The 12,277-nt window shown below is 42.9% G+C and overlaps 1 protein-coding gene across 1 annotated transcript in view; it reads left to right on the top strand.

The window, feature by feature from the left end:
- LOC149328928 (uncharacterized) overlaps positions 1 to 12,190 on the top strand; it is a 29,721-nt gene extending 17,531 nt beyond the window's left edge. The window contains exon 3 of the mRNA XM_089559936.1: positions 9,442 to 12,190. Coding sequence (XP_089416062.1) covers positions 9,442 to 9,840 — 399 coding nt within the window. The 3' untranslated portion in view covers positions 9,841 to 12,190. The remainder of the gene's footprint in view (positions 1 to 9,441) is intronic.
- Positions 12,191 to 12,277: the final 87 nt, after the last annotated feature.

The following is a 12,277-nucleotide window of genomic DNA, read 5'->3' as shown; positions in this document are numbered from 1 at the left end:
AAAAATAGCCAGGGAAGCAACCTAGGTGGCAGGTGGGCCACCTATGTCACGTGACCTTCTGACGTCATCACAACCTGCCCACCATGGCAGGTGGCAGTTAAGTTAATGATCAGTCAGTCAGTTAATGATCAGTTAAAGGTGCACTGAAGAGGAATCTGGACTCGTCTTTTTGCTGCGGGAACTCAATCTACACGTTCCTAGCATTCTTAGAAACTTCGACTTATGGCCCTGTGTGGCTGATTTCCTTAATTAAATCAAATTAACGTCCGGCTCCCGCCTTTATTTTTTTAATTCTCCCCCGTACGGTGGGTGGAGTCCACCAACGCGTGGAGTGCCTTTCAGCCAGCTCCGTGGAGGCTTTGCTTTTGCTTTATTTTGTTTTTTAGGTTTCCGTGAATAATTAGTTTCATTTGCAGATAATATAGCCACAAAATAAGCCCGCAGAAATAAAAATACGCGCGGACTATTTGCTTCTACGGATTATACTACGTATTACTCCGCCGATGGCAGAGTGGCAAGACGCCACGGGACTGGCTGAAAGGCACTCCACGTGTTGGTCGACTCCGCCCACTGTACGGGGAGAATTAAAAAAAAATAAAGGCGGGAGCCGGACGTTCATTCGATTTAATTAGGGAAATCGGCCACACAGGGCAATAAGTCGAAGTTTCTAAGAATGCTGGGAACGTGTAGATGGAGTTCCCGCGGCAGAAAGACAAGTTCAGATTCCTCTTCACTGCGCCTTTAAGCTAATGATCAGGTTGCTCAGGAAGAGTGACCTGGGCATCACAAGCCCCACCGCTGGCTGGGTTTGAAACAGCCACCTGCCCGGGCAGTGATGCATTGCTTAACCATTCCACCGCAGTGCCAGCAGTGGTATGAGAACTCCCCGTGATCTATGAATGTAAAGTCAAAAATGACCTATCTCCGCATATACTATGGGCATTCACCTATTAACATGGCACCATGAATGCAACGTATAACTTAATAATAATTAAAAGAAAAGCTCCACAAAGTGATTTCAAAGCAGCCTTATGAAGCCCACACATCTCCATTATTCACTAAACTCAAAATTGTTTGGTTTATTGGTTTATTGGGGTTTAACGTCCCGAAGCAACTCAGGCTATGAGGGACGCCGTAGTGGAGGGCTCCGGAAATTTCGACCACGTGGGGTTCTTTAACATGCACTGACATCGCAGAGCACACGGGCCTCTGGAATTTGGCCTCCATAGAAATTCGGCCGCCGTGGCTGGGATCGAACCCGCGTCTTTCGGGTCAGCAGCCGAGCACAATAACCACTGAGTCACCGCGGCGGGTTAAACTCAAAAGTGTGAAATTACAGAACCTGTATGACTTTAAGCTACTGTCAACACTTAAATCTGAAATACGTAAAGGCACATATACTCTCACAACATTGGGAAATTTGAAAAGTAACACATCTTTACGCTTAATGAGGCACACAGAACTGTGGCATGTTCCAAGATCTCGCACGAATTGTGGATTTCAGATGGTTCAGTCTAGAATTCCCCAGATTTTAAATAAATGCCACCTCACAACAGAGAAATTGCGCGCACTTTCTAAACTTGACTTGTATTCACTTTTTGTATAATGCTTGCTAATACTTCACTGTTCATTCCAATTCGTTATGTAATAGAGTTGTTTGAATTTGATGTCTATTGTTTGCAAACTACCTTCGCAGTCATGATATTTGTTGCGTGAATCTGTGCTACTCACCATTGTCAAAGCGTCCGCTGTCAGTTATTGGGAGGTGGGGCTAGTCAAGCTACTAATGTGTAGCTTTTTTCCCACCTTCCCTACCACATCTCATGTATCAATTTTTGCTTTGTGGTAAAACAAAACTTCAACTTCAACATACCGCATCATACCCTTCAGATGGAGCTTTAGTGTTGTCCCCTTTAGTTTTTGTGCGGAAGCACCGCTTCACGAGGTCTGATCAGTGCACTGACTCTGTGTGAACCACGTTTTAAACTGCAACACACTCTTGCACTGTGCATTGCACATTGTTGTCATCATAAACTTCCATCCGTGGCGCGAACAGTTCACATCAGCTTAACCTTGATCTGAGCTTTACCTGGCTCTGATATCATCACCAGTCTTGCCGACGACCCAGCAAAGCAAAACCATGAGCTGACCAGGCTAAACACATGCTTTTGCACATCTACTCGGTTTAGCTGCGTTAAATCCCTGCCACTTTTGGTCAAGGGTGTGTGCTCTTTGTCTCGAGAAATTCTTGGTATTCCTGTTGTCAGACATTTATTTACATCTTAAGGGGGGACGAGGGTCTTAAAACTGACCTCTTTATTTATGGCTAGAATCTCATGAAATTTTGCACACAGATGCGTTTTTCTCATCTGATTCCAAATATGTAATCCTAGTTTAGCTGGTGGTCTTAGATCTTACAAAGTCTAGAATGTAATTAGGTAATTTCTTACGCACTTTAATGAACTTTCTCATTATATTTTGTTGCTTTTATTTACATGAATTGATAGCCAGAGAGTTCCCATACCCGATGACATTCTTCGTTTTTCTCTAAAGGCATGTCATCCTGATGTACTATGTCGAGAGTAAAAGGTTGCAGTATTTTACACTGCAACTCGTTAAGCTAATTGTAAATTGCTATTTATATGTGGCCTAAACAAAAAAAGTAAGAATGTCATCGGGTGTGGGAATTTGCTGGCTATCAATTCATGTAATTAAAAGCAACAAAATGCAGTGAGAAAGTTCATTAAAGCTGTGTAAGAAATTACCTAATTACACTCTATAATTTAAGATAACTTTTGACCTAGGATCACCAGATCAATTATGACTACATATTTGGAATCATGAGAGAAAAACGCATCTGTGTGCAAAATTTCATCAGATTCTAGCCACAGATAAAAAGGTCAGTTTTAAGACCGTCGTCCCCCCTTAATACCTGCATGCCCTTAGGCAGGGACTTTCAGAGTGGGTACCGTAGCACCCTTGGGTTCCTACAAATGCTGTTTTGGTTTCCCTGAGTACCTAAACCCATGCTAACTTCAGCTGCCATCTTTCTTTTAGTCACTTTATTTTGGTACTAATTGTATGTAATCTCTCTATAACTTACTGTTTCTCAATGCAGCCATTCATTATCAATTAAAATTTGGGCATCTTTTGAGAGCTTATGTTTCTGCAGGCCCTTTTTTGCATGTATGTCGGGCAGGATGGAATGAAGGCCAAGACACCGAAGACTTCGAGCGCCTTTTGAGGAATTAATTTGGGTTTTGTGAGGCTCAAAACATTGGGAACCCCTGCCCTAGGGCATAACAAAAAGACAGAGGACTGGGTAACTATGATACCCTTTTATAAGGAAGCGCGGGCAACATAATGTGTTTAAAAAAAAAATGAAAACAAACATAGAAAGTCTAAGAACGCGTACAACAAAAAAAAACGACTAGTGGGTGGCACAGTGAGATAGATCCGCAACATGCAGGAAAATGCATTTTAGGAGTGGTGTGGTAACAATATTTTGTGGTGAGTAGTTCTGGTCTAAAATTTTCATGGGGAGTAATTGTTTCTTAACTATTTCAATTTTTTACTGCTTAATTCCGTTGCAAAGAAAAATAGTGGAGTTGCAGCTCTTATTTACCGCATTAATGCCTATTCTGGAATTAAACCATCACTCGACAGTAGGCCATATTCACACTGTCAGTCAGGTGATAGAGAAATGCGGAGCGTATAACCAACCCCTATATGTAGCCTTTATAAATTATAAGAAAGCATTTGATTATGTGGGAACCTCGACAGTCATGCAGGCATTGCGGAATCAGGGTGTGGAAGAGCCTTATGCAAAAATACTGGAAGGTATCTGTAGCAGGTGTACAGCTACCATAGTCAGCAATAAAATTCCAATGAGGAAGGGTATCACACAGGGAGACACGATTTCGCCAGTGCTATTCACTGCCTCTTTACAGGAAGTGGTAAATTGGTAAATTGATTTTTGAGGAAAGGAAATGGGGCAGTGTCTGTCTCACATATCTTGGTGGACACCTGGACTGCACTGTAAGGGAAGGGGGGAAGGTGGGAGTGAAAGAAGAAAGAGAGGAAGAGGTGCCGTCTCCGGAATAATTTCGACCACCTGGGGTTCTTTAACGTGCCCTGACATCGCACAGCACACGGGCGCCTCTTGCGTTTCGCCTCCACCGAAACGCGGCTGCTGCGGTTGGGTTCGAACCCGGGTACTCCGGCTCGGTAGACGAGCGCCTTAACCACTGAGACACCGCGGAGGGTACAGAAAGTGTTCAGAGTCCTGAATTGGGAACAGTTGGGGATAAGAGTCAAGGAGAATACCTAAGTAATCTGCGATTCTCTGAAGACATTGCCTTGCTAAGTCACTCACGACGTGAACTGCAAAACGTGATCCATGAGTTAGGCAGAGCAGTACTGTGGGTTCGTCGTTCTGACTGACAGATGAAAGGCGGGCATAGTCGACACGTCATGGCATCAGCTTGTTGCACGCATGCTTTCCGTCACTTGTTTCGTTTTCTCACATGCATACGAGCCCGCAAAAACAAGGTTTTTAGTTTCTTGTCCCCATTCATGTATGATTCAGCGTGTTCTGTGCGTTGTGCCATGTCGTATGGCCTTCCCCACACATTGCTTCTTGCTCGTCTGTCTAGTCTACACCGCCGCTGTCCTGTGGCCTGCAAAGCTGATCTGTTTGCGCCACGCCGGGTTCAACTCCCAGTCGTAGATATTTATTTCATTTCTTTTTAACTAGTAGTAGTAGTAGTAGTAGTAGTATGTTTATTTGGCCATATTATACACAATATGCCCTCGAGGTGAGGCTAAAGGAGGTAGACCAAGCATGCCTCCTGATAAGGCCTACACCCCGATCAACACATCATGGAAACGGGGGCCGAATGGACAAAAGATAAAAAACAATGAGCAAACATGATCACAATAGAAAATAGTTAATGACAGACAATAATAAATGTCAATTAACAATAAACAAAACATTTCATAATATGCACATTTAAAAAAAAGGCAGAACACAAATACACACTCAAAAAAAAAACTAAGTATACAGAATTAGCTAAATTTAACCGGGGGGGAAAAGAATCGTCAGTTTTTTCTTGAGTACAGACACACTATAACTTTCTAAAGCAATCTGAATAAGAGACTGGTAGGCATTACACAATGTTATAATTTGATAATCGGTTGTTTGTTTACCATAATTTGTTCTGGGTCTTGCAGTAGATAGGGCAACTGAACGTAGACCATACGCAACGTTTCTTGAATTATAAGTATTAGAAAAAGAGCTAAAGTCATGCTTGACTTTATAAAAAATGTGAAGAGCCAAACTAAAATTGTATGAATGAAAGAAATTGCGAACATGAAATGTTTCGAAAAGATTTGCTTCAACAGATGAACTTGAACTTAAAGGGAAACTGCATAGGTTTTGGAAATCAATGAGCTTAAGAGGGCCGAATGTGTGTATCTTGGAGGTAAAGCATGCGAAGTATTTTTGGGCTATCGCTTGAAATAGTGAAGTAATTGCCGATTAAAATCCGGGCGCCCTTCAAGCTTCTCCGCAGCGCACAACGCCAAGTGGGGGGCGCATGATGACGTCATCGAAGGTATCGGTACATTTCTAACGCACAAACGGCTGCTTTCAAGGAAAAAAACCAACGCCACCGAAGGCGAACCCTGCCGAGAGTTGTTTGGCAGCGTCTAACGCGTCAGGGCAGGGTGTGGCTGACGACCGCGGTAATTTGAAATAATACCTTCTTTGACGTCACGCTGAGTTTTCCTGCACTCCTCAGGTGCACTGAGGAGAAGCGCAATTTTAAATCGTCGATTACGTCACTATTTTAAATGCTAGTGCAAAAACACTTGGCATGCTTTACCTACAGCCTACATAGATTTTAATCCTTGAATATCGCAAAATTCTCAAAAAAGTGATGCAGCTGCCCTTTAATAAACATAGAGCTCTTTTCTGGAGAGAAAGCAATTTGTATGAATCAGTTTTGTTGCATGTACCCCAAACTAGGTTGCAATACACCAGGTGAGAATGAACAAGAGCAAAATATAACTTGACATCGCATTGCCTGTGCTAGGCAACGGCATAAGAAAGATGATAAGATTCATGGTCGGTGTTGATGAGTGTATGAGTGATTGTTGAAACTTGGTTCAGCGCAAAAGATGAACGCAGAGAAAGGAAACGACACACACAGAGTGCTACTAACAACTGATTTATTGATGAATGCAAGAAACACATTTATAGTCGTTCACACACATGTGCACATTCGGGCGGCTCCAGGCTACTTTAAGAGTTTTACATGGCTCACACTTGTCTAAGCTCACCTTATGTCTCTGAAGAAAGCGCGGGTAACAAGATAAGGTAGGTAACTGTGAACATGAAAATGACAAAAGGAAAAGATATGGAAAGGATATGAATGAAAAAGTTTTTTTGGAGGCCTTTCATATTCATAAAAAGGCTGGCCAGTGCATCAGCGACCCTTCCATAAGCTTGTACTCGGCTGAGCGTATGTTTTTGGACAACGTCATATAACGTCGTGTAACATCCTGGCCCGTTTCTTTTTTGTCTGTCGATTCTCGAACTTTTTCATTCAAGAATCGCAACATTTTGTATGTTTCAAAATTTCTGGAATATTTGTTTCTTTTCACGCAATAAGTCTATGTCATAAATATTTACCGTAATTTTCGCCTCAGTTTGTATCACACAAATAATATTTTGCATTACTACCTGATATTTTTACTTCAAGTGCGCACTATCGAATAGTACATTCATTTAGCTTCATTTGAATGAGCTACATGTTAATGTGGCTAACAGTTTTTTCAGTCAAAAATGATAAGAACCTGAAAAAATTCCCATTTTTCCATGGTGTGGAAAGAGTCAACAAAGTATGAGCTCCAAGTGGGCGTGCTAGTAGACGATGCATGGTGATGAGGTTGAGTCTCTCGGTTTTTATATCTCTCGCTCTTGGCACCGGTGTGAGGTTGGGTTTGTGGAGAATTGTCTTAACCCTTTCAGGCACTTTGTACACAATTGTGTGAGTGGCAAACTTACAGCTTTTTCTGAGCAACTGGAGCACTTAACAGCGATTTCATTATTTCAGTCAAATTGAGCACCCTTGTTGTTGCAAATAAGTTGCTTTCCTGTGCCATGTAGCGAATGCAGTAAATAGTATTTCGCATAAGAGTGAGCTAGGTAGCACTTTGTCCGCCCGTTTTTCTGCAGACAGATTTTGCCGCGAGTGAAAACATCGATGGTTTTTGCTCAGTTTCGAGCATAATGAGCATCTTCGAAACACAAAGCGATTCCATGATCCCTGGGGTGTTTACCTGACACAAGAGAACATTTCGATGTTATTGTTTCTAACAAATCTGACAGTTTGTATGGAATTCTCCACATCGTTGTAAAAACTTACCTGCTGGTCTTTCATGTTCGAAAACTAACAAATTCCCTTTCTTGAGGTCTGAATCTACTATATAGGTGAAAAAATAGTTGATTTCAGTGAAAACAAAAAATGGCGCCTGAGAAGGTTAACACGCCCAACTGCGCTGCTCAAACCAATGATCCCACTACCTCACCGCAATGCTGGCTTCCACTTTCTCGTATTCGGTAGCCAGCCAGCTGTGGCATACTGCAATCCAAGTTGTTGAACTTTTTCGGTTGAAACCAAATTGAATAAAAATGAATTTGGCATACTTTATGCCATACCTAGGGGTTGGGCTTTTCGGATTTTATTTTTTGAAAATATGGCGGACTTTTGCGGTTTCTATTTCAGGAAATTATTTTTCGTATTTTTCGGCGATTATTGTTTTCGATGACTGAAATATTCACTTTTTTCGGTGACTAAATGTAGCAATTTTGTGCAGTCCAAAGTCATGTAAAGTCAGTCTCGGTATTTTTGTCCTCCTGAACAATACTCAGCAGTAATTAATGTGAAAATGGTAGTATACCTGGAGCTGTGCGTGTAGGAAAAATTTTTGCGCATTAAAAGAGTAACAAGCTAAATGAAGATGAAACGGAAGTGTAATACCCCTGTCAAGCGGGCAAGTTAAGTGCACTCACGGAAAGTGTCACTCGCTGTAAGTATACTTTGCCACATCTAAACGACGCAAGTGGAGTGTCACTCGCGTAAGAGTGCACTCCGCGAGGAGTGCGTTCACGGACCACACTTTGAGGGCTGAGTGCGTAGCCTCGCCACCAGCGACTTCAAAGACACAATATGTAGAGTGCATAAAGTTTATTTTACATGCTATAACACTGTTTTTAGAAGAAAATCGTTCGTTACATCTACAAGCAAAGCAACAAAACAAAGGAACGAGATCAGATGCAACATTGCTGCCCGCCGCCATCTTGTTTGTTGCCAAAATTCTGGATAGTCTTGGCTTTTCTTCTATTTCTATTTTTTTTTATGGTTAAAAACTGTTGAACCTCGTTTTATTCGTGCTATCATGTTAAGCAATTCATTATTATGAGTACTTTTTCTTTCCCATCGACCTCTTCAGAAATTCCGCTCATTTTCTGTCGCAATTATTTTTTTACTACGAGTACATTTTGCTTTCCCGTTTAGCACCGCGTAGCCCAAAGTCTCACTCGGGATGCCGAAGTGCACTTTCCGTAAGTGCAGTTAACTTGCGCGCTTGACAGGGGTATAAGTTTACTTCTGAGAACTAAGATAGCTGGGTTGTCAAGCTGAGCAGAGCGCGAGGGCGGGGCATCAGATGGTCTGCGTGTTGATGGCAGCGATGGAACTACCACACAATCGTCGTGGTAGCGAAAGCATACTTTTTCTTGACGTCGATTTGCAGTTTCGTGTGATTGCATATGATTACCGTAATTAAACGACTAACTGCTGTAAGCAAGTGACGATAGTGAAGAAACGATACTTAGCTAGAAGACAGCAAGGAGGTGATGCTTCTCAGTCTGCAGAGGCCTGTAAGCTAGCGGAGCAATACCTCGAATTGCACAACTGCACTGCTTATCCTACAACACCATTGTCGCATCATGCTCCTGGCTTCCCTACTTAGTTAATCAAATTTAAGATAGTTCAACTCACATTCAGCAGCCATCTAGCTACGCTTGGCAAGTCAAAAATACTGACCTTTTTCGGTTAAAACTGAATTTCGAAAAGTGAATTCGGCATACTTTTTATCGTTTTTTTTTTTCGGTGTAAAACGAAAAGTCTAGCCCGTAACCATACCATACCTTTAATTTCATTTCATTTGTGTTACCTTAAAGGCCCGTGGGTATTGCCTGACCTCGGTTGATGGAAATTAATCCCTAGTCGTCCTGCAACATATCTTAAGCTGTAATTAAGATGTTATTTAGCTGTTATTTAGCTGTTATTAAGCTGTTATTAATGACAAGGTTTGCTCTTCCTCGCCATTTTATTAATAGCAGATTTCTTTGCACTTGTGATTTTCTTGCAGGGCAAAAGGCATCAGCGGGCACTGAAAAGCCAGGAGGTCCTCCGCCAATCCGGCGAGCAGTCAAGCGAGGAAGACAGGGACCTGTCCTGCGAGTACTGTGGCATCGTCCTCTTCAAGAACCTGGATAGCAAGCGGAAACACCTGGAGACCGAGGCGCACCGCGAAAACGAGTTCCAGGCGGTTGGGAAACGGGGGAGCGACGACGAATGCCACCAGCCACTGCTGAAGAGGCCAAGGACGGGATACCGGGAAAACGAAACAGAAGGGGACCCCAACGAAGGTTACTATGGAGGCGAAGATGAAGCGAGAGGACATGAGGCCGGAGGTCCCAACGACGATTATTACACAGGCCACCCTGAAGACCCCAACGACGGTTTCTATCCAGGCCAGTACCAGTAGTTTGTTGAAAATGTATGTGAAGGATTAGTTAGGTGCCACTGGTGGTTGGTTAGGACATGATTTGGTCTCTGTACAAATACTTGACGGCGCACGCTGTCAAGCAAAATTGGTTGGGTGCAAATTTCGTTTTGTTTGTCTTGTCGTGAAAGGACCGGCATCTGGGGAACTCTAGGGGCGCACATATCATCACATCACACTGAGCACATGTTAATGCATGTTTTTGTTCTTCAGTTATGACATAGCGTATAGCTTTTACTTTGTTAGTGTTTGTTTATGTTTGTTTTTCAATACTTTTGACTCCTGAGTGTTCAAAGGGCTCATGCAGTGGGAATGATGGTGGTGGGTGGATGTCATTACTCGAAAGGCGGGAGGCATGGTCTACCCAGGAAGACAAAATCTGAGAAACCTCCCCCCTACTTGTTAATGGAAATACATCCATGCTTGTAATCTTTTTGTTGCTCTTTTACCGCTGCTGCCGTGAAATAAATCAGAATGGGCGAAGGGTGGTATGCCACATCTGGTTATCAGTGTTGGGATGCTGCTCTAGCAATTTGTACAGGCTGTAGCCTGGTATCTGTTCTAACATTTTATCACTGGTCACTGGCGCTACTTTGTACATAACTGCTAAGTAAAAAGGGTGGCACATAGTAGGCAGAAATGATAATTTGGCACTCTCAGTAGATGTTCACGTCGTACCCACGCTATCTTGTCCCTGACTGCACATTGTCTCATGTATCCTCACAGGTAGTGCTTGCAACTAGGAAGCGCACATGTGCTCAGTGATATCGTATTTGATAAGGGCATAGAACCTTCACAACAGTCTCTTTCATCATCATAAGTATCACTCTACCCATGCTGATTTCATGCTGCAGTACTTGGACTGCTTGGAGCTTCTAGGGTTTGACTCTGAGAGCAATCCTACTTTCACTTCACCATGTGCTGTCTCTGTCCCATGTCACACCGCCCACTTCCTTTGAAAGCTGGATCATTCTCTGGAAATGTAAAGGGTCAAATGGATACGAAGAGAAGGCACTTAAACCTTACCTAGCTAAAGGGCATCATAAATGGGGCAAATACCATATTTGCTCGCATAATGATCGCACTTGCGTAATGATCGCACCCCTGAATTTTGTTGTCAAAATTAAATTTTTTTTTATTCCCCGCGTAATGATCGCACCCCAAACTTGCCGCTGCAATTTGTTGTGCCAAGTATAGCCGACGATGACCGTACTTCACAGATGGGACGTGTAGATGACCATCTGGCACTGTCAGCCGCCAGTTTTGTTTTGATGTCTCGCACTGTTACAGCGGCAGCCGCCTGTTGGTTGACCTGCAGTCACACGGGCAGTTTAAACGCAGTTAAGAATTGCGGTTATTTCGAATTGTGGTTCGCCGTTGTCGCAAGGCTTGCCACCGTTTTAGGCTGCGGTGCAACGGACGAAGTGACGTGGTGATCCAGAGTGAAGCGACATCTGCAAATATCTAGCAGCGCAGTTGGCGCAGTGTCGACAGTACCGTCTGATGGCGCTGTCGGTCGCAGTACTGCCTTCACAGCCGAATGCATCACCGCGCCACCCGCAAGCCGCCCGCGCCAAGGAAATATCTTTACGGCGAATCCCTTGTGCCAGCGTCGGAAAACTGTGCTAAACTTCCTTGTTTTCTTAAATAATAAGCACTGGGTTACGGGAATGTCAAAAATGAATCCTCCTTGAGGATCGCTGACCTGTTCTCTCCATAAAACCCTTTCTTTACTTAAATAGTCTCTCTTTGCCAGATTCTACATGTCCCTTTTGGAGTAGACCGCAAAATCACGATAAAGATGCCTCGCCCACATTAAGCCTCTGCGCACAGAGTTCCTCCACGACGAAAAAGTAGACCGCTGCTTAAACGTTTCTTGTTACGTAAACAAGAAGCTTAGCAGAAGAAAAAAAATTATAAGCTCTCAAATTTGGAAACGTAAATTGTTTGATATAGTCAAACATTAAAAAGCTGATTTCGTTTACAGTTCCGTTTGGATAGCGGAGTAATACAGGATGCTGCGGACCTTGGCCCAGTGTTAGCAACTGCTGTTTTTTTAAGTTGTATTCTGCTATAGAAGGTGTGCTTTGTCTCTTTTACTTTCGTATTCTCAAACATTGGTGGCACATTTCATGTTCTCTCCATGAAACCCTTTCTTTATTTAAATCGTCTCTCTTTGCCAGATTCTACATGTTCCTTTTCGAGTAGGCCGCAAAATCGCGATAAAGATGCCGCATATGCACTGTACTTGTGTGTAGCACATCTATATCTTGTCATACCTCGTGTGTTGTCTTCACTTTTGTAATTTAATAAACATCAACCTAACTCTGTGTCCTACTAGTTTGTATGTTATTTCACTAGCATGTTGTACACGATGCCAGAAACATGGAGGAAAAAAAACCGAGGAGGGAGCGTGACG

Source organism: Amblyomma mixtum, chromosome 9, assembly GCF_055824585.1.
Source record: "Amblyomma mixtum isolate Tamu chromosome 9, ASM5582458v1, whole genome shotgun sequence".
NCBI classification, from domain to species: Eukaryota; Metazoa; Arthropoda; class Arachnida; order Ixodida; family Ixodidae; genus Amblyomma; species Amblyomma mixtum.
The sequence above is the reverse complement of the archived record's forward strand: the minus strand, read 5'-3'. Positions and strand labels throughout refer to the sequence as shown.